We start from the raw sequence: 21563 nt of genomic DNA on the forward strand, positions 1-21563 counted from the left end.
TTGACAAAATAATACGCTCGGAAGCCCTCGTTTGTGGTAGCCCGCAACGCCACCGCTTCGGTCACGGCTTGGCCGTCGGTCATGATAGGTGAGCCAGCTTTCTGCTCTGAGACGGATGCGCTTCCACCACCTCAATCTGGGTTAGGAGCGCGGTCGGCAACACGGAGCACTAACCGCATTGAAACGTGATAAGACGTCCGTCTGATGCGATGAGATGATCACCGTATTGACGGGGGAATATCCAAGTACCGCCGAATAGCAGCAGCCCGTGGTCTGTCTAGGCTGCTCACGAGCCTCGGCCTGAGATCCAGATGGTGACAACCCGGTAACGATTTGCGTTTGATACGCTTACCCTCCAACCAAGGGTGATGAGCACTTCTGCTTGAATGGCGGCGATTTTCACACTCACCTTGCCTCTACTTGAGCAAGGGAACTCGGACAGACAGGGAAAGAAGACATTCTACCGATCAGCCCTAGCACGGAGTAATTGTACCAGCATCGCATTATACCGTCTGGCTAGCACCGTTTGATAACCCTTCCAGAGAGCAAGGGGGACGCATGCAAGTTTCTTCATGAGCTTTACCCCAAACGACAAGAGGAGGCGACGGGAGTTGAACGCACGGGCATGAGTCGAAACTTTAACGGTGATAACCTTTCCCGAGAAGGAAAAAAGGGTTGGCCGACGACTTCCCTGCTCGAGCAAGCGGTGGAAGGTTACGAGGTTGAGACACGGCACGACTGTTGGACATGGCCTCTACGGAGTATGCGCTCGCAGGTTCAAAAGCCGTGCATTGTAAGGAAAGCGGCGATGACATTCTCTCTGTTTGGGGTGATATTGAGAGGGGAGTCGATGGAGCGAGCAACGAGACGGGATCAATATGGCCCAGGGCTTTTGCAAGTTGGTGAATCCACAGGGCTCAGGGCAAGGGACCGGATGATTTGGACCCTGCAGCTACCAGGACTATGTCAGGTAAACTAACCTGTGTTGGCAGTGCTAGTGACAGCTCGGTGAGGACTACAGTAGCATCGGTTTGCGGATGCTGCAAATTCCTCTGTCGGTCGTATTTGACCCGGGATACAGGCGGCAAAAGGGTCTAATCAAGGTTCGAACAACAGATGGAGGGGTTACACGGCGATGGCGGGTCCTTGCTGACCGTCGCATTTCTCCGAGCGAGTTTTTGCATTCTTTAGCTTTCTTTGATGCTGGTAATAGTTTGAGTCGAATACCAAGGTACCTAGGTACGTTACATCGCCGAGAATCCTCGGGCGAGGAACTTATGGGGAAGAAGAAGAAAATCTAAGGGTTTGAGATTGAAGGTTGTTGTTGAGTTGCGATATCACTCGGAGCAACTTATACAACGTACAGCACATACACGCTACTTGTGTTGGCCCGACGGAGATTATCATGGCGCCTATTTTAGGCGCTAATACGGTGCAGAATGGTGCGAGGCCCCGGCAACGACGCAAGCACAGCTCCCTTTCCCTGCAGACAATTTGTGTCGAACGGGCGTAATTCTTTTGGCGAGAAACGCATGGATCAGGAGAGAAGAAGGAAGAAATGAAAGATGCACAACAAGGCATCACGGCAGAGAGTTTCCGGCGTCATGTCACAGACGTTGTCTGATTCACCCGCTTAGTCACTTTCCGCGGCACTCACCCAGACGACGGGACAATGGAGGCTTCGGAATGCACACCCGAGCGTCCGAAGCGAGAATGGTGTCGAAAAGTCGTCTTACATTGGCTGGGAAGATGCGCGGCCGCCCGGGGAGTTAGGCGTGATCCCTGGTTGAAGATTTGGTTCGAACGGACGGCCAAGGTTACGGAGTTGCATGGAATTTGAGTTACTGTGCTCCGTACTAACCGTTATACGGCTGCCTGGCACTGCTCGTGTACGGAGTAGCCAGTTGCAGCAGCGTTCCCCTTTCAAGAGCAGTTCCACCGATGCCGGTATTGGGTAGGCAAAGGGGTGTCGAGTTGGGTTGGGCCCAGCCCTTTGGGGGGGGAAATCAAGATCTCGAGGCTGCGATACTGTATGTATTCGTTACAGGTATGTAGTTCTGTGGCTTATTAGTAGTTTTGCTCGTATGTAGATGTTGGAAACCGCTTCGGTGAATTGGCCGAGGCTGGCCAATGAGCAGCCGCCAAAACACCGAGCAGCAGCTTCGAATACGCCGCTTTCCGAGCTTCAAGCTGCTGCTGTAGCTACGCCTTGCCGTCATGGTTCAGAATCCTTTGGGGGCTCTGGATGTTTCGCGCGCATTTCTTAACGTTGCAATTCATTCTCGGAGAAAATATCCGCTGGATGCCGCTGTTGCGTGCGTCATTTCACGGGTGCTAGGCCGTACCTCGTGATTTGAAGACAATTTCCTCTACCTACTACTGTAAAGAAGACCAAGACAAAAACACAAACAAGAGAAATCACCGAAGTCGTTGCACAACCAGCTCCACCTGGTCAAAGTCATGGATCCCGTATCGATTGACGACATCCCAAAGGTTCCTCCTCCTCCAAACCCTGCTGAGAAGAAACGCCGTCGACCGCCGCTCTCTTGTGAGCAATGCCGGAGGCGCAAGATTCGCTGCGATCGCACGCAGCCGTGCAACAAATGCATCGAGTCCAACGCCCCGAGCTGCACGTATGCGCCGGTTCACATCCCGGCGTGGCGGGCCAAGAAGCTGGATCTCATGGCCAACGGTAACGGCAACGGCAACGGGGATTCAGCGGTCGATAGTGCGGCAAAGAGTCCGTTGAGGGCCATCAAGGCGGCGGAACCGAGGCCCGAAGCTCCAGGAACAGACACGATGGACTCGCTTCACCCCGTTCTGCCGTTTGTCGGCGTAGACTCTACCAGCGCGTCTTCGTCAAAGGTCGTCAGCTCGCTGGCTGCGTCTTCTTCCACCTCGTCGTCGCCCAATGTCGACTGGCTCGTTGCCCGGGTTCACCAGCTGGAGGAGAAGCTTGCCAAAGCTCTACGAATCAACGATGCTCAAGATGGGCAGAAGAGGCGTCCGTCTACACCGGAGATGGCGGAGCCTGGGGATGGATTCGTGGCCAAGTCCCGGTATTTCGGCCACACCCACTGGATATATGGTGTCAATGCTGTGAGTTTTTCTTCTTCTTTCTTTTCTTTGATATGCAGCGTTGTTTGGCTAATGAGAATTCTCTTCCAGCTCAAAGTTGAGCATGATATTGTCGGTCAAGACAAGATTAATCAGGGTGAATTATATGCATCACTCCTTCGATGCAAAGCAATTGGCCGCAAGATCAAGAAAAACCGCCTAAAGCCGCTCTCCTCTACTAATCTCGGAGCCCATATGCCTACCAGAGACCTGGCGGATGTGCTCGTGGAAAACTATCTCCGCACTTTTGAGGGTGTCTTCCGAGTTGTTCACATTCCCACGTTTCAAGCTGAATATGCGAGATTCTGGGAGGACAGCCACCCGTCCAACGAATCTTTTCCCATCCTGCTCCAGCTGGTCCTGGCGCTCGGAGCGGCGTTGTACGACGATCACTTCTCCCTGAGGCCAATGGCAACGCAATTCATTTTTGAAGCCCAAATGTGGCTCATGATTCCGCCAGAGAAGAAAAGGATGAACATTGAGGGCATTCAGATACAGTGTCTTTTGCTCCTCGCCAAGTCGACCTGCAACGTCGGCGTGGACATGGTGTGGATGATGGCTGGAAACCTGGTGAGGAATGCCATGTTCGTAGGCCTTCACCGAGATCCGCGATATCTCGGAGACCTGACGATCTATCGAGCCGAGATGCGGCGTCGTTTGTGGGCGACTGTCCTGGAGCTGAATCTACAACTATCTTTCGAAGGCGGCGGTTCGCCACTGCTGTCTACAGCTCACTACGATACTCTTCCTCCCGCCAACTTGAACGACGACGAACTCACAGACGAAAAGGACAATGGCAGGTTGAACATGAAAGGCCCAAAGGTGCCCACTCAGACGTCCATCCTGAGGGCTCTGTTGGCAACGATCCCGCTTCGCATGAACCTCATCAACCACGTCAACAACACGAGGCCGGGCGACCACTATGAAGAGACGCTGCGGTTGAATTCAGACCTGACAAAGGCCTGCCGGGCCATCTCAGAGGCTCTTCAATCTCTCCAAGCGGTGCCGAACTCACCAGTTACACAATTTCACGTCTTGGTCACGGAGATTTGTCTCTACCGCTGCTTCCACGCACTCCACCAACCGATTATTGTCAAGTATCTCAACGACGCCAGGTTCTACTTTTCCCGGCAAATGTGTCTGGACAGCGCCATGAAGATTACACACATCTGGGGATTCCCGGATGCCTGGTGTCAAGAGCAAACCGTCGCCTCCGAAGCCATGGATGCAGACCTCAAGAGGCTGGTCACCAACGGAACGGGCATGTTCCACAACGTCGCATCGCAGGCCATGATCATTGTCCAAATCGAGCTTCTCAACGCAAAGGCCGGCCAGCCCACGAGCCTAGGCTATCTCCCCACGGTCGGCAGCGCCAATTTGCACGCCCGTCTCGAAGCCACGCGGGCGTGGAAGCTCGAACGAGTTCGGTCCGGAGAGACAAACATCAAGGGCATCATCTTCGCGGCAGCTTGCCTCGCGCACGTCGAGGCCCTGGAGCAGGGCGTCGATCCCAAGCAGAGGACGCGCATGATGTTTCAAGCGGCGACGGAGGTTGGCCAGCAGTGCTTCGAGATTCTCAAGGAGGTCGCCGAGCGGGAAGGACTGCCCAGGTCCAAGTGGGAGGCTGAGACAGCGAGCCTCGATGGCAGTTCCCTGGGGGACATTCCTATGGACTGGATGCAGGATTGGACGTTTGAGGACGGGCAGGGCATCTCGTTTCCGCAGTGGGATCCTGAATTTGACAGTGGTGATTTCATGGAGGAGCTGGGGTTTGACATTGGTGAGTTTTAGGTATACGCGTAGGCAAGTAGAATCTGGGGTCTGTGATGATGCCACTCCACTCGAGAAACAGTTCCGCTCTACTGTACTCTATATATAGATTTGCTGAGAACCTCCTTTTTCTTTTCGTGATAGTACTAACCGCTTTCTGGGGAAGGCAAGACATTGTCTCTGGCACTTTCGTTCACGCACTCCTCCCACCTGCCCGAAACAGCAGCGCCCGTTGACTCTTGTACAGAATGCTGTTGGTCGATGGGTGGACGAAGAGGCATCAGCTACGTCAAGTGTCTCTCTTTTGCTCCTGCGTCGAGTTACGTTTCTTCCGAGTTGAAAAAGGATTCCTCCCTGCAGGTGACACCGCCATGTTCAGCTTTTCGTCTCCCTCATAACTTGCATGGAGGAAGAAAGGGGCTCTTATAAGAAGGATCGAGGTGGCAGCTCTACTATTGTCGATTTCGGCTTTTTCCAATACAAACAACCAACGAGATCCAAAGTTGCATCAGTTCAAGACGCTTCAAACCCAGGCAAATCGCATCCATCATGACTGCTCTCAAAACCAACGTCCTGGTCCTCGCCACGCTCCTCGCAAAGCTGGCCACTGCTGAGCCGAGCGACAACATCGTCATCCCCAGCACCTTGCCCGGCTGCACGTCCACCATGACCCTCACACAGTCTCGCCTCTCTACGCCGCCGTTCTGGGCGCAGTGCTCTTGGGATGGGACTATGACCGTGTATCCGTCGACCGTCACGATTGATGACCCGGTGGACTGCCATGGCTGCACGGATATCCGAGTCACGGCGGTTCCTGCTGTGCATTGTCCTGCCAAGATCATTTCGACGGTGGTGCATGTGGCGACACCTTCGACGACTTATCGCACTGTTTGCTTTGTAACCCCTGCGCCTACGGCTTGAGTTTGGTGGTGAGAAAGTATCGGTGAGGGGGTGGGGAGATGGCTGCTGTTTAGTTTTTGATGGGTAGGATGGAGAAAGTATGGGATGTATTTTATTGATCGGCCTTTTGTTTGACTCTAGTACGGATTTCAGTTGTCTCGAAGCATGTCAACTAGTGATTCCGTAAACTGCAGGGGCTTATACGGGCCATTGTTACAAAAGCTATTATACCTGTTATTACGTCTTGTGAGATGGTCAACTTGTTGGTGCAATTTACGATTATTGAACTTTGTTTTGCAGATAATGTGTGGAATAGAGACTCTTATCGCCTGTATACAGTTCACGATACTCCCCAAGCTTCAAGTAGCCGTATCCATGGTATCGACTGCAAAAACGCCACCAGCTGATTGGATTCTGCCGCCAACTCAAACAATTGCCATCGTCTATCCTTTGGCCTCGGTGGGGTTTCACTTTACCTACCCAAAGCTTGAGCCTATTGCAGAATCTACCTTTACATTATGTCTTAAGTACCTACGCAGAAAGCCTAAGATGAGGCGGCACTTGAAGTTGCGGGGGATACCTCAAATAGTAGGTAGGCAGTGGTATATTGGAAACTCTAACTCTTTTCTGCCCCTTTTTTATCTTATTTCTTCTCTTTTACTTTTTGGCTTTGTCTGTTGACGCTTAGAAAAAGACTTTCGCCTGATAGTTTATGAGTTGATGTATATAATGGCGCTCTTCCCTCTTCTTCCCCCCTTTTCCCTCCTCTTCTCTTTTCTCTTATACCGCATTCTAAGATTACTCTCTTCCCACAAACCAACCCAAAGCAAACAACGCGCAAGACAAAACGAAGAAGCAAAAATGACAATGCTCCCTTCACTCAAGTCCGCCCTCGCCGTGGGCGCTCTCGCTCTCGCTGCCACGGCAAGCCCCGTCTATAAGCTCAACGAGACAACGCCGGTACGTTCTTCGCTCAAAGACCACTCTCACATTGCGTGAAAACACACAAAACTAACTTTCTCATCAAAAGACGGTCTTTCCCATGCCGTCGTTTGTGACAATGACCAGGCAGTTGACCGTGGTGGTTGAAACTTCGCTTGTTGACTGCGCCCATGGCTCGCTTCCGACGTTGCCCCCGGCGGTGGCTTTCGATCGTGGTCTTACGGCGGTGACTAGCACTCGGTATTACTGCGGTGGCTTGGCGGCTCCTCAGATGGGCGTTCTTGAAGAAAGGGGGGAAGATGCTGTCCCTGATGTTGATGAGGAGGATGTCGAGGAGAGAGATGAGGATGAGGATGAAGACGAGGACGACGAGGAGGATGAGGACGACGATGAAGACGATGAAGACGACGACGACGACGATGACGATGACGATGACGGCGACAACCTGGATGACGATTCCGAACCTGGATATTTCGTTGAACATTTCAAGCGCCAGAATTCGGATTGCACATCTCGACGCATGTTAGGCCCCTCGCTCGACTTTGGTGGCACCAGCACCGTCTACACCACCACCTCAACCGTCTCTCAGCTCGTCAACTGCGGCCGGTGCACCGCCGTCAAGACCGTCCCTTTCTTCTCCCCGGGCTACAAGCCCGTCCCGCTCCCCACCTATACCACCACAGTCACGGCCATACAGGCCTCCAGGACGACGCTGTTCAAATGCAAACCTCATCCCACACAGTACCACGTACTTTCCAAGAGATCTGTTGTGTTCACGCACCTCACCAGGGTTGATCATTGGCCCCCGGCACTTACCACTTACACGGACTTCCCCAAGGGGCGTGACGAGGTGGGGTGCGCCTATTATTATAACCTCCTCCCGTCACGGCTGGGCAGCGTCCGAAAGATTTACAGTGCCACTCGCACGTCGACGGCGCACAAGGACTGTGGTGACTGTGCGTTGGTCTGGGCCACGGCTGCGTATCCTTATTCCGTCGGGCCGTTGCCAACGACCAAGACTAAGAAGGGGAAGACGACGGTGACGGCCATGGCGTGCAGAACACCGTAAAGAATAAACCATTGGTGGCAAGGGAAATAGTTTGATGATGCGCAGGGCGTTTGGCTGGCGCATGAATTTGGTTCAGGATGTTTTACTGATTTGATATTTTTTTTTGGGGGGGGTGAATCATGTCTTCCTTGTTTTACTGGAAGATGTCATGGTAACAATAGTGTTGGTAGTTAGTTGAATATAATTAAACATCGTTAATCCGTGTCATCTCTGTCTCTTCGGTGTGCTCTCATCTAGATTCTCCGTCCGCAGTGCTGGCGGTGGTGTGGCACTCTTGGCCAGTAGATTCCTCGTAACATCAATGCGCCAGATAATCGGACCGCGCTCCTCGTCATGGCGTCTGTTGGTCTCAACCCATGTGCGAATCTGACCCCGTACTTCCTTATTCGACGTGATGGTGACATTGCCCGTCGCCCAACCGTACATGTAGATGCTCAGCTTGGAGCTCTTGAACGCACCGCACTTGGCAACGTCGAGAGCAACCATGGGGAGTCGGCCCTCAGCTACCGCCTGGTTGACGGTAGATATGGTCCACGTCTCGTCGAGGATCTTGATGGGAATCTGCACATTGTCAGGAAGAGGATGGACAGACAGCTCTCGGAAGCGTTTGCGAATGTCCTCGACCGGCATATCCCGCGTGGTGTCGTCAAAGGGGACCAAGAGCCTTCCACGCTCCCTTTCGGTAGGCGTGCCGACGGTGCGGAGGACTTCGTGGAAGTGCTCTGCGGCTTCTTGCGTGCAGACGAGGGTACGGCTTTGTAGGATTGGATACAGGGCGCGCACCATGACGCCGCCCTGTTTTCGCTCTTCTTCGATCTGTAGCCGCGTTGTCTGAGCTTGCCATGGTTGGGGCTCGAGTTGAAGGTGGGTGATGTCGGAGATGAGGTCGATGAGGATCGTGTGATCCATGTTGAGGGTGTCCGTTAGACCATCAAATTCGTCTCCTATGAGATTCCGTATGGCATCCTGGATAGGTGGAGGTTGTGCTTGCATGAACACGCTGCCGGCATCCTCCACAATGATGTCAACCAGGGGGTCGAGGCGGCATATCTGATCCAATAGCACATCGATATCTTCGTTTTCTCCTCTCATGAGGTTTGGAAAGACGATGCGTAGGCGGGGAACACGATACTCGTGCCGGTTCATTTTAGCCGCCGCAACGAGCCGTCTCACCTGCTTGGCGAGGGGCGTGTCCTCCCATTCTTCCGGGTCGACGGTATCCCCCAGCTCATGGTCACCCCATCCCCAGCCGCAGTCGGTCATCTGTCGAGCCAATCTGTCCGCCTGAAGCCATCGAATGTCGAGCCATTCGCTTCCTCCTTGGACCACGTCGACTTCCACCTTGGCCCGTTCTTTGAGAGTTCGATTCAGCTGCTGCTTTTCCCTCCCGTTGCCAACGATTTGGGAGGTTTGCTTCTTCCGGTCTTCCTTGGCCGACCCCTGAAATGTCTGATCGACGACGAGAAAGGCGTGAGACCGCTTGAGGATCTCCCAGTGAACCGCCTCATGCTGTACAATGGTAGCACTGGCCACCAACTTTCTGTTTAATAGACTCAATCCAACCTCGTCATGCTCGCCGTCGACGAGTTCAGATTCCACTCGTTTAAGGACATCATGTTCTTTGCTTATTTTACGGATAAAAGCAGGTAAACCGGTCACACGCGAGTTCTTGATCTTTGATCCGATGGTCTTGAGAAAGCTTTCAATCTCGGGTATGTATGAGTCACACGCAAGGATATTCTTACGAGTCTCTTGCAGCATCAACTGCTTTGTGGCAGGAAAATCATCTTGGCCGCCATGAAGGAGGTGAAGCTCTGGTTCTTCGGCGGTTATTGAGCCCATGGCGATTGTGTTTAGCGAAGCAAGAGGCAATAGTGATTGCCCAGATTTGAGTAGTTCATGACCAATCTCTCGCCATTACGGGATTTTCCAGCCCCAAAAGTTAATGCACAGCCTTGCAGCATGAAGCTTTCGTGAGAACCTGTGGCTGCCTAATTCATACTGTGCTACGGATCATACTTGTACCGCCTCCGGGCTTTTTCATGTACAAAGTCGCAAACAATGCCCACGCTGAATTGCATGATAAAAGGCCTATACCAGGTAGTAGTACAGAGTAGTTGATTGATTGTCAAAGTAAATGTGAAACAATACGAATTGCATGGTTTTGTAAATTGTCCGAATTCAGCCAACAAAATTTACACACAACACATGTCATTTTACGGCACCCGATTCAGGAACAAGTCCAGCCTCGACGAGTGCTCAGTTCGTCTAGGTTAGGTCCAGGTCACACTAGCATAAGACGCCATCACGGCCGTCAGAAATTGGATCCTTCATCGTCCACGTCACATTCACTCTGCCGAATATCACATGCTCGCACACGCATACCAGCATTTAGGTATATAAATACAATAGTCCACAGAGCACTTTGTAATCAAATATTATCGAGATATATGTAGAATTTCATAAATATTTATGAATCAACCGATCACCCTGCAGACTTTTTCCTCTGCAGCATCGTACCCAATCTTCCATCCACCTCCAACCACTTACATGAACCCTCACCCCCATCCATCATGACTAGCTTCACGTCCATCTTTTTTTCGCCACTGCTCGGCAATCGTCTCCATGAGACTTCTAGAAAATAATGCCTCGTCTCCATACACTCCCCCACCATCACAACAAGAACCAAGGAGAAGAAAAAAAAAAGTTCGTTCCTTGCATATCGGCCGTAACCCGAACGTCCATCGCAAGACTACAAGCACAAAATCAAGGTCCGTCGCCCGCTAGCATGGCTGACAAGCCAACCACAATCCATTTCCCACGTGGTGGACAAATCCACTCCGTTTGCCTTGTTGTGCCAACTCATCAATGACTCGAGCCGGCGTCCGATCAATCCGCTGCAACCCGCCTCTGCTTGTGTGTGCGTGTGCCTGATTACGTGTGACATGCAAGATGCAGTGGTACCTTGACCACTCGGATCGTCGTCCACGACAATGAACAAGGTCGGGAAAAGAAAAAAAAAGAGGGGAAAATACACTTTCTATCAAGGAGGGAATTCCAACATCCGGTGCAATCGGAATCACTGGATTAGAAAAAAAAAAACTTGTAACCTGCATTAGTGACGACCGGATACCTGCACCAATGGCCAAATCGGCGACCATTCCGCCAGTAACAAAAGGACCCATGATGATGATGGAGAATGAGGTAGAAGGGGGAGAAAAAAACTCATACTGATTTGATTTGATGCAGCTCCCATTGTCAAAATAGAAAAGTTCCCGGGGCGCTTTAGAACACAGACTAGGCGTTGAATAGGTAATAGATAGTAGGCCGAACCATTGGGAATACGTTTGGTTTGGCTCGGCGAGAATTGGCTACGGAAAGGATAACGCCATGGCGCATTCCGCCAACTACTCACGGACGAGGACGACATGACTGGATGGGGTTTTGTAAGTGGAATGGTGTAACGCCATCCAACATCTTTCACCATGTTTCAAAGAAAGTTAGAGTTAAGCTCAAGTAACCACAGACGTCAAGAGGCAAACTTGAATTATAAGAGCAAATAAACATTTCAATTATATATATAAGAGAACCGTAATATATATATAAAAACGGATTCAAAGTAACTTGCGTGGACGTCCATAACCTCGATGGACATCGGGGGAATCCGTAAAAGCCACACACCAAACACCGTAGATATTTCTCCACGTAAGAATTCTTAAAAGCCGAAACACATGTATCAAATCCCAAAAGCCAGCCCAACGTATTTTCTCTATGCCCCTCCGCGTGATCAATCGACACTTTATCCTAAGAAGTTGACGATAACGTTGACGGAAGCCTTGCCGGGCTTGATGTTGAGACCAAGGCCATCGAGAGCCTCGGTGCCGCCAACGAAGGCGTTGTCACCCTTGCCGCCGGGCCAGATGATGGAGCAAACGTCGGCATACTCGCCGGTACCGCAGGCCTTCATGCCGGGAATATCCATGTGGTTAGCAGCGGCAACGATGGAAGAGACGTCGACACCGGACCAGCCACCGTTGGACAGGTTACCAAAATCAGCCTCGAGCCAGGTAGAAGCGAATTGGCCGATGTTGGTCAGCTCGGCGCCGTTTTTGCCGCAGGCACAGCCAATCTGAGAGTTGGAGTCGACAGCGAGGACCTGCTTGCCACCGGCGGGAAGGTCGAATGTCAGAGCCTGGTGACCGCTGAAAAAACCGTCAATTAAACCATCGGCTCCGATCTTGTTCCAGCAATCGCACTTGGAGTCCTCGCCGGCGTTGGTGAAAACCACGGTGTACTGGTACTGGTCGAGGAGGTTGCTCTTAACAGGCATCAGGTTGCATCCGTAAGAGCCGCCGGCGCCGACATTGCCCTTGTAGGCGATCTCCTGGGCGGTAGCACGCTTGCTGTTACCACCGCAGAAGGGAGTGTAGGTGGAAGGGCCAGAGCCCACACCGGCAGCAGAGCTGGCAGCCTTCTCAGCAGGAGGAGCAGCGGGAGCGGAAGGCGAAGCAGTAGGGACAGCAGGCGCAGGAGTGGGAGAGACGACGGGAGTGCTGGGCTCAGCAGGCTTGTTGGCAACGACAAAGTCGCCGCGGGCCTCGATGGAGTCGTGGGCGCGCTTGTGGGCGTGGCCGCTGGGGTGAGCAGAGGCGCCGAGAGCGGCGATGAAGATAGAGGCGGTGGAGAACTTCATGTTGGCGATTGATTTTATAAAAGATGCTGTCTAGGTTGTATATCCAAAGGAGCGAGCGATCGTCTTAGTATTTCCAGAATACCGCGAGGAGGTTGTTGCTGGAGGAGGCCGAAGGAACGAGGCGACAAGGCGAGAGCCGTGGTTTGTAGGGTTGCGAAAAAGAAGGTGGTTGGCAACGCAGCGATGTCTTTGTCTTTAAGGAATGACTTTGAAGGCCTGTGTGTAGACGGTGAGGAGGAGGAGAGAGGGAAGAAAGGGAGCGGGAGGGAAGCGGGAGTTATTAAGGCCCCAGCATGCCAGCCCAGGCACAGGCCCAGGCACAGGGGACGATGGAACATTCAATGGCCCTCCATGGGCCCTGGAGCAGGGGGGAGTGCACGATGCCAACTTCTGCAAGCGACCCGTGCTTCGGGGCTCCTTAGTGGGTGGCAACGCCTGCTGGGCTCGTAAAGCTGCCCCTAAACATTGAAGACTCCATCAATGCTGGCCCCCCATGAAACCTGGCTAGGAGAGCTAGGAGACCCCTGTCGCGAGCTAGCCACAGCAGTCCAGGAACCACCAGGTACCCGCTGCCTGTCATTGGCCCAGGTGGCCGTGGAGCCCGAATTGGGTTTGTAGCTCATTGGAACATGAAGTTTTCTTGTCGCGTCAGCCCACATGCACAACCCTTGGGCCAGTTTCTGCAACCGGAGCTGAAGATGGAAACTTTGTGGTTTGTTCAAAGCTTATTGTTCTTTCTTGCTGACATCAAGCCATGCTTTGCACAAATCAGAGTTTATTCTTTGGCAAGCTGATGATGCATCAATGACAGAATCGTCAACAGCCAGACGTGTTCACGCACGCACGCAATCAATCAGTCTTTGTGGGTGATCCACGCGTGATCCACGCATGGGTTTGCGTCCACCATGTCAAACGCTCCCGTACCAATTTCAACAAAGATACCGCGGAGAACAGCGCCAGACACGGGTCATCGCAAGTACCCGGACATCTGCGTGTACTTGTTGATTCCGTGCATAATCTCCTCCAGAAATCGAATCAATCAGTCACCTCCGCTGTCCTCATGCGAGAACCTGTAAACCCACCTCCTTGTCCCCCCCAACTGTTCTCGGCGTCTGTTCACACGCCAATGACGCCTCGCCAAAGCCCGTTCAGCAGCCACTCAGACTCCAATCACGAGACAGACACCGGACATCTTTGTTCTCCCAACCTTTCCCTCCCCCCCCCCCTTCTTCCCCTTCGTCTTTCCCCTCCCCCCTTCTCCCACCGCCAGCCCATCTCGCTGCCCGCAAATGAACAAGCAGCCCGTCGCCAACGCCTTCTGGAATGAGGAATAGATTTTCTTTTCCACCCCAGGCCTGTAGCCGACGGTTGGAAGGGGAAATGAGACTCCCCTGGGAGGTAATTTCGCGCGAAATCGGGGCTTTGCTGCATCGGGTTACGTGCTCGTGAAGCCAAGCCCAACGGCTAAAACAACCTGGTCACAGGCGGTAAAGGCCGGCAGTTCTGTCTTTTACTTCCTCCAGTGTGCAAGGTTCTCTACTAGGAGTAACGGCAAACTTACCTAATGGAAGTTGTTTCTTTGTGACGAGAAGCTGTCACGGAATACGAGGGCATGTCTTGGAATCTTTCCAGGTTGTCGCCTATTTGCACGGCCAATTTCCCCAATCGGCTGCCGTTTTTGAGCCTGCACCGTTGCGTGGCGCCGTGCTTGTGTAGCATGGACGATGGAGAACAAAGCACTTGAGCTGCATCAATGATTTGTCTCTTCGTTTTTCGCTCTTCCAATGGCTTACAGTAGCTGCAAACTCAAACAATGCCAAGTGCAATGCAGGGTGCTTCTATGGGAGCAATATTTCGTACTCCAGCCCCCCTCCCCTTTGGTTCACCGCATCGCATGCAACCAATACCAGAGCAACTACGCCAACTTACATGTATTAATTCCATTCCAAGCCGCCCTTTTCGCGCGCCACAGACACGTCAGCATCAATAATATACTCTCTGCATGCATAACTACAAATATCATTGACTTTATCCACAAAGCAACACCTTCATCAATGTCGATCTATCTGCTGTATGTACCCGTACCAGAAGCATCAACCCATTCCCACCCGGACCATTGCAGCAATACCCACCGCTACTACTCCGTACGCGTGCTATTCTTATCCCGTCTCCCCCGTCTTCCCTGTTTTTTTTTCTCCTATAAACCACGTTGACACGGGCACCGCCCCTTGGGATCCATCATATTCTCCGTGCGAGTGCATATCCCGCCTTTCCGGCTCTCCACATCCCCAGCCGCAGCTTCGGATCCGCGTCAGCTCCTCACCTCACCTCAACCCCCCTCTCTCGGCATTCTCCTAACAGACCCAACATTCGACGGCCCATACGCTCCGAACCCCCTATGGAAGCCTTCTATCCTTGGAACACTAATCCCAGGTACTCAACGCCTAACGAGCACTGCCACTGCATACGTGTGCAATGGTTTGGACGTTTGATATTATGCTCCTAGCCGTGAATGATGAACTTGTACGGACAATACTTGTATGGGCAAAACCACACATCTCATAGTAATATACGCACTGTATGTGCTGGTGGGTGCCTACATATGCATGGACAACTCAGCATCGTTCGATTCTTGCTCCCCTGTTTTGTGGCTGAGGAAACATGTCGTGTCCGTTTCGAGGAATGCAGAATGCCAACGCCTCTAACCACGTAGAGATTCCTGTAGACCACTTCATCGCTCTCCAGCCAGTGTTTCAGTTCCACGCGATAGACATGTTGCGTAATCGAGTTGCACTTCGAATCTTCTTTTTAATTATTGCCTTACTAGGCAGTCAAGCATCTAGCCTCTCTGGACAAGATCTGAAACAGCTTGCAACATGAGCATTTAGGGTATGTGCCGCTAAAGATGAGTATCGCGCACATGCTCCTCCCAGCTCTGTTCAGAGGACAATTAGATCCAGTCGCTGTGGTTAAGCCATTCTTATGTAAACAATAAGAGAGAAAATCATTTTAGTCTCTTGTTTACAAGATTGGGGAAAGAAAATACTATCAGCTGGCAAGTTATTGTTTTGAAATCCTGGTTGTACTGGTCGAATGCCCACGTCCTTTTCTCTAGTAGTTCACGTCAGCAACTTCTTTTTCCGTAAAAGTCCAATCCAATGTCATCTTGACCGTAATCTGAATTTCTCGATCGCTGAGACTGTGGTGTGCCAGCTCATGAACCTTCTTCTGTGAGCTGCCCACTCTCCCATTGGCCATCGTATGAACACGACTGCACATTAGCGTTGGTAGATTTCCAACATCATCTGGCCGTTCAGTGGAACGTGGATTGTTTCTGATGAGACTACCAGTATTGCCTAAATCAGCCGATGTCGCTCTTGTTAGGATCATATCTTCGCTTTGCTGCTGAAGAGTTAGAGAATATGGGAAACCAGGTGTCTTTCTCTCTCTTTAGTCATGCCTTCTTTTCGCTCTCATTGTACCCAGACTGATGATCTTCGCTACATGTAGTCTGCCTTAGTACTATAGGTAGGTACATGTAGGTACCTTTACTTTGCATATCACGTGCTATTCTTGGGTCTTTTGTTCGACAACATACAGGTACCTACGAAGCTCCGAAGCTGTACGCCATGAATAAGAGTTTCTTCATTCTTTTCGTCATTAATGTTGGCGCTTCATTGTTCCTAGTGGTATTTTATAATGCTGAATTATCCTTCAAAAAGTCAAGTCATCCATACTGCAGCTATCTTCAATACGTATCTTGATAGCCATGCCAGTAAATAAATTTTGATGAAGAGATTCCCTTTTCAGGGACTATATCTCGCGCCGCGCTTGAGCCATTGCTCCTTTCTGTTGCTACTGGGATTACTTCTACGGTTTCAGCCATTCTCGAGTATTTGTACTTCTTTGATGACGAGAAGAGACGAAAGTTCGGGGAGATTACAAGTCCCAAAGGAGTTGGCATCAGAATTCATTATAATTTCGTCCGTATGGAGGCTTGCCAGGTAGTGCCATGTGATGTTGAGGGATGACTGTCGACTTCCGCGACTGAGATGAAGAGCACCTGTTGGAAGACTTGATAGATTCGTAATTTATAGAGGAAAACGGAGTAATTAAAGAAAGCTCATGGATGTTTGGCCCTCATGGATACACTACATAGGTACTTATGCATACTCATTATAAGACTCATGATTCACGGTGTATTAGACCAAGTCTTCTGTCTTATGGGGCTCATTGGAGGCTGGCATATTACAACTCTTATGTATTTTCCATCTAGATCATGTATGGTACTGAGATTCCTGTCTTTCGATCCGCATAAGATGACGCGTTCAGTTTACACCTCGCTTTGGCAAAATTTCCATATTCTTCGCTCTTCCTACCTATCCAATATACAAGCATAGCTCTTATATCATGTAATTCAAGAGGATCCAGATTTTTCGAGGGTTGCCGCACGCCTACTAGAACGCATGGGAAATGCACGCTGAATTGACTGCATCTAGACTACGCTGCAGATAGCTGCTTCTGATAAGCACCTGCAGGATCGATGCCGTCAAGATAAACGAGACAGCTGTAGATATGGATACATGTATGTACTATCTTGACCCTGGCAACCACAAGCGAATCACATGGAGAGACAGCATCAACATTCTCACTTGTCTGTATTTCTATGGCATGATACAATGGGTATGTCCACGTTGGACCCGTCCACACTTGCAGCTGCTCCATGTATGTACAAAGAGAAGCGGCATCGGGATGCATGCAATTTTGCATCGCATCCAACCAATCTGGCCGTTATCTTTCCTTGCCTTTGCCCAGCCGCAAAGGCCATGTGGTCTGCCCGATCTGTCTCATAGGCTGTGAGTCCCCGGGCGCAGCGTAAAACCCTGCAACTCATGTACGAGTACGTTGTTATGCATGTCTTGGCCCGCCATTCGTACGTTGAGAGCTTGCATCTCACGCATGTGCTTTATTTAGCTGGGCGTATTGAAGAAGAATCACTGGAGATTTCTGCCCGGATCCGACGTTGCATGAGGAAATACCCGACAGAAAGCCGCACGGCATTGGATGCCTTCCACCAGCATCTGCTTTACGGCCCAAGGTCGGGTATCAATCCATGCAGCGATGCGACATTTTAATCACCGGGCAGCAGCCAAAAACGCCAATTGAGGCTCGCGATTTCTTCAATCACTTCATTACGGCCCAACAAGAGCCCGGGATGACCTCAAGCACCCGTCCTCGTATCGACTTTAGGTACACGGGAGCTACGAGCTTCCAGCGGCCGAGTCCGCTGCATCTCTGCGTCTTCAGCTGGTCGCGCCGATTCACTAAAAGCGCCGGTGAAGCGCTAACGGCTCGAGGACAGCCGCTGCTAAGCTGCTACGGGAAAGGCAGCTGGCCGTCATGTTGCGTCATGCGGGGTGCTAGTGCTGGAAGCTGTAGCTCCCTAACGCCGATAACGTCTGATCAGGCCGCGACAGCTCCCTTATCAGCTAATGCACGACCTGGCCATGGCAGGAAGCTTAAGCGCTGTTCCTTGGCTAAGGCATCCATGACCAGCTGTGCCAGGAAAAAGTGACCCGATGGTATTACTTTAGTAGTAGCAGGGCATTTTGACTGCGTTGGAACTTCAACTTCGACCTTTCATGCAGCCGGCTAGTTGCCCTACGCAGCAGCTCTCGCTTTCGGCGTCACGCGATTTTATCGCAGGCTCTCCATAACTAATCATTGTCTCTGGCTTCTTTGGGATTTTTTTCTCTTTAGAGGTTCATTGACCGTGGACGCGAGGCTTTTGGGCCTGCTACGCTTGCTGCACCCGCTGTTTTCTCACCGTCTCCAAAGTCGCCGCCGTCATGCCTCGCTCCAACCGCTGGCGCAACATTGATCGCCTGCTTGGCTTCGATAGACATGGCTATCACTCTCGCCGCCAATGGGTTCATGAAGAAGAGCGCGCTCGTAAGTCGTGACACGTTCAATGGTCCCCGAACCCTCGCCACGTGCCTCCAGAGGCCATCATGCTAACAGAGGGCCTCGCACCCCGGCTCCAGTGCTCCCACAGCTGCGTAATGAGGAGATAGACTCTGCCATTCCACCCGCCGACGTTACCAAGGTATGCCTCCGACTACGACACTTGGTCCAAGAGTGCGTACCATGTGAAATGGAAGAGAGTCGAATCACGGCGCCCCATAGCCGCATTATTACGCCCAACGTTGTCCAAGCTGCCAAGGAAGCAGGCGGTCAAGAGTACAAGGGTTGTGTGGTACGTGACGGCTGAATATATGCCGGCCACCATTGGGATGATTGCTCGCTAACAACACCTAGGTCTACGCTTTACTCGTCAATCTACGTTGGTTCAATCATGAAGCAAATGTTGAGCTCTGGGATGCTGGCCTGCACAATCTGCGAGCCGAAGCTTGCGGTGTTATAGCCAAGGCCCTGTACGTAGCCCAATTGCAAATGGCTCACTGATATATACTAACTATGGGGCTACTAGTATCGAGGAAGAGGAAGACACGGCGTATCTACTGCACTCGGTGCTCCTGCGTCGATACTCGTATATTGCAAACAGCATCCCGACGCCTCCTGTCAATGTCATCGAAAAAGCTGTCGACTTGCATGCAGTTCGAGTCATTGGCTCGTCGGGATACCAAAAATGCATCAGCTATCTCTGGCGTGGCTGGCTCGTGCAGGATGAGAACGACCCATCTTTCTTTGTCGACTATAATGACAAGGACAATCCGAATTTCCTGGTTCATATGGATCCAGATCGGATGAGAACCCCTAGAAACCAGAACATCGCCCAGCTCTTATTTTCCCTTGTCTATCTTGCCCTCTTCACCATTGCCATTAACTCAGTCAACGCCAGTGGCGTCATCGACATTGCCGAAGGAGCCCTCTATTTCTTTACACTCGGATACATTTGCGATGAGCTGCTCAAGGTCTACAAGGCTGGATATCAGATCTTGGGCTTTTGGAATGCTTTCAACGCCATCTTGTACGCGTTTTTGACGGCGTCGTTTGTATTCCGCGTCGTTGGCCTGACTTTTGCGGAACATACAGATGGACGTACCCATTACAGCACCCTAGGATACAACATCCTGGCCTTTACCGCTCCGTTGTTTTGGTGTCGTCTCTTGCTCTACTTGGATAGCTTCAGGTTCTTTGGCGCCATGCTTGTCGTCCTCAAAGTCATGATGAAGGAATCCGTGATATTTTTTGCCCTCCTCATTGTCATCATTGTCGGTTTCCTGCAAGCCTTCATCGGCCTTGACCTCACTGATGACAACGTTGCCGATGACGTGTGGTTTATCATCGAGTCTATGGCAAGGGCTCTCCTCGGAAGCCCAGAGTTTGATGGGTTTGATGGATTTGGGCCGCCCTGGGGTGCGATCCTGTATTACTGCTTCACATTTATTGTCATGGTATGTCTTGATTGTGAATTGTGTGGGAATAAGTCCAAGCTAATGAATGATATCAGGTTATCCTCCTCAACATTCTCATTGCCCTGTACAACTCTGCCTACGAGGATATCTATGAGAACGCGGACGATGAATATCTGGCATTGTTCAGCCAAAAGACGATGCAGTTCATTCGTGCACCAGATGAGAACGTCTATATTGCTCCGCTCAACTTGATCGAGATTGCCATCTCAGCTCTCTTTGAGTGGTGGATGCCAAAGAAGTCGTACGAGTTCATCAATGACTGTATCATGGGCCTTTTCTACTCGCCGCTTCTTTTGATCATGGCAATCTTCGAGACTCGCACGGCGCATGCTATTCGTCGTAACCGAGCCCGTGGGGAGGCAGATGACGATATCATTGAAGAATGGGAACAGCTCGCGCACGAAATTGACTTTGGGGCTGAAGGATGGGCCAAGACATGCGAGGCCGTCAAGCCAAACATGGTTGATGACCCAGCTGTTGTTGAGATTAAGAAACTGCGCGCTGAGCTTGCCGGACTGAAGTCTATGCTGACAGACATTGGCGAACATGTCCACTTTCCGACGAGCCAGGATACCAAGATTGGGGACGGTAGCGCCTATGAATTCAAGGCATCTTCGGAAACAACTCATGAGGAAACGGATCATGGCCTGAGCACCGACAAAGATGTGGCACACGACGCAGCAAGCTCATCCGGCAAAGCGCCGGCTGGGAGCGGCTTTGAAGAGCTAATCGACCTGGTTGATGATTCTGCTAAGCCGACCGAGGATTCTGACGAGGCCGCCGAACCGACTGAAGAGTCGGCCGAACCGGCGGAAGAATCTACGCGTCCTTCCGAAGCGGTACCAGAACCAGAGAGCGAGGGCACATCATCCAAGTCACCCGAAGTTGCACCATCTGACGCACCCGAAGAATCATCATCTAAGGCACCTGAAGATGCACCATCCGAGGCACCTGAAGACACATCACCTAAGGCAACTGAAGATACCGCATTCAAGGCACCGGAAGAATCATCAACCAAGGCACCTGAAGACACATCATCTGAGGCACCTGAAGATACCGTATCCAAAGCACCTGAAGATACCGTATCCAAAGCACCTGAAGACGCACCGTTCAAAGCATCAGAAGAGGCAGCGCTAGACTCCTCTGAAGATGTCCCGGCCGAGACACACGATGATGCACAACCCGAGGCCTCTGAAGACGTGCCGTTCAAGGCTCCCGAAGGCGCCCCTCTCGAGGCCCCAGAGTACGTTCCGTTTATGGCCCCCGAAGACGTGCCGTCAGAGGCTGCCGAAGGCGTTCCTCTCGAGACATCTGAAGGCGCTCCACTTGAGACATCTGAAACCGCAGCGTCCAAGGCTCCCGAAGAGGCTGCGCCTGCACGTGCTGAACGCGTCGAGTCCGAGGAAGTCGAAGGCGAGGAAGCTAGCCCTGAGAGTCCTGCTGGTGAAGGCAGAGCAGAGGGTGAACAAGACCCCAAGCCAAAGGCCAAGAGAAGAAGAAGAAAGAACAAGAACAAGTCGTCGCAAGCCGGCCCGAGCGGCGGTAGCTAAGCAAATGAGGCTCGAGCCGCCAATGCTGGGGCACGTAAGTAAGCGCGGCAAAGGAGTGAAGATTGTGTGTTTTATCTTTGGTC

The 21563-nt window shown here is 51.7% G+C and overlaps 6 protein-coding genes across 6 annotated transcripts; 4 read left to right on the plus strand and 2 right to left on the minus strand.

Annotated features, from left to right (window-relative positions):
• Positions 1–2460: 2460 nt before the first annotated feature.
• On the plus strand, positions 2461–4908 carry Triagg1_7857 (transcriptional regulator family: Fungal Specific TF; the record flags this gene model as incomplete). Its single annotated transcript, XM_062902638.1, has 2 exons — positions 2461–3099; positions 3169–4908. 2 exons carry the CDS (start codon positions 2461–2463, stop codon positions 4906–4908), a joined length of 2379 nt encoding a protein of 792 aa, XP_062753190.1.
• A 528-nt stretch (positions 4909–5436) lies between these two features.
• Positions 5437–5808, plus strand: Triagg1_7858 (uncharacterized protein; the record flags this gene model as incomplete). The annotated part of the gene is made up of 1 exon (XM_062902640.1): positions 5437–5808. The coding sequence occupies one exon, from the start codon at positions 5437–5439 to the stop codon at positions 5806–5808; it is 372 nt and encodes a 123-aa protein (XP_062753191.1).
• Positions 5809–6648: 840 nt separating this feature from the next.
• On the plus strand, positions 6649–7798 carry Triagg1_7859 (uncharacterized protein; the record flags this gene model as incomplete). The annotated part of the gene is made up of 2 exons (XM_062902641.1): positions 6649–6747; positions 6818–7798. The coding sequence occupies 2 exons, from the start codon at positions 6649–6651 to the stop codon at positions 7796–7798; spliced, it is 1080 nt and encodes a 359-aa protein (XP_062753192.1).
• Positions 7799–8002: 204 nt separating this feature from the next.
• On the minus strand, positions 8003–9640 carry Triagg1_7860 (uncharacterized protein; the record flags this gene model as incomplete). Its single annotated transcript, XM_062902642.1, has 1 exon — positions 8003–9640. One exon carries the CDS (start codon positions 9638–9640, stop codon positions 8003–8005), a length of 1638 nt encoding a protein of 545 aa, XP_062753193.1.
• A 1957-nt stretch (positions 9641–11597) lies between these two features.
• Positions 11598–12491, minus strand: Triagg1_7861 (uncharacterized protein; the record flags this gene model as incomplete). Its single annotated transcript, XM_062902643.1, has 1 exon — positions 11598–12491. The coding sequence occupies one exon, from the start codon at positions 12489–12491 to the stop codon at positions 11598–11600; it is 894 nt and encodes a 297-aa protein (XP_062753194.1).
• A 5849-nt stretch (positions 12492–18340) lies between these two features.
• Positions 18341–21480, plus strand: Triagg1_7862 (uncharacterized protein; the record flags this gene model as incomplete). Its single annotated transcript, XM_062902644.1, has 5 exons — positions 18341–18443; positions 18536–18747; positions 18810–18925; positions 18982–19909; positions 19966–21480. 5 exons carry the CDS (start codon positions 18341–18343, stop codon positions 21478–21480), a joined length of 2874 nt encoding a protein of 957 aa, XP_062753195.1.
• Positions 21481–21563: the final 83 nt, after the last annotated feature.

The sequence above is a fragment of the Trichoderma aggressivum genome (assembly GCF_033847375.1).
Source record: "Trichoderma aggressivum f. europaeum strain CBS 100526 chromosome Unknown scaffold_036, whole genome shotgun sequence".
NCBI lineage: Eukaryota > Fungi > Ascomycota > Sordariomycetes > Hypocreales > Hypocreaceae > Trichoderma > Trichoderma aggressivum.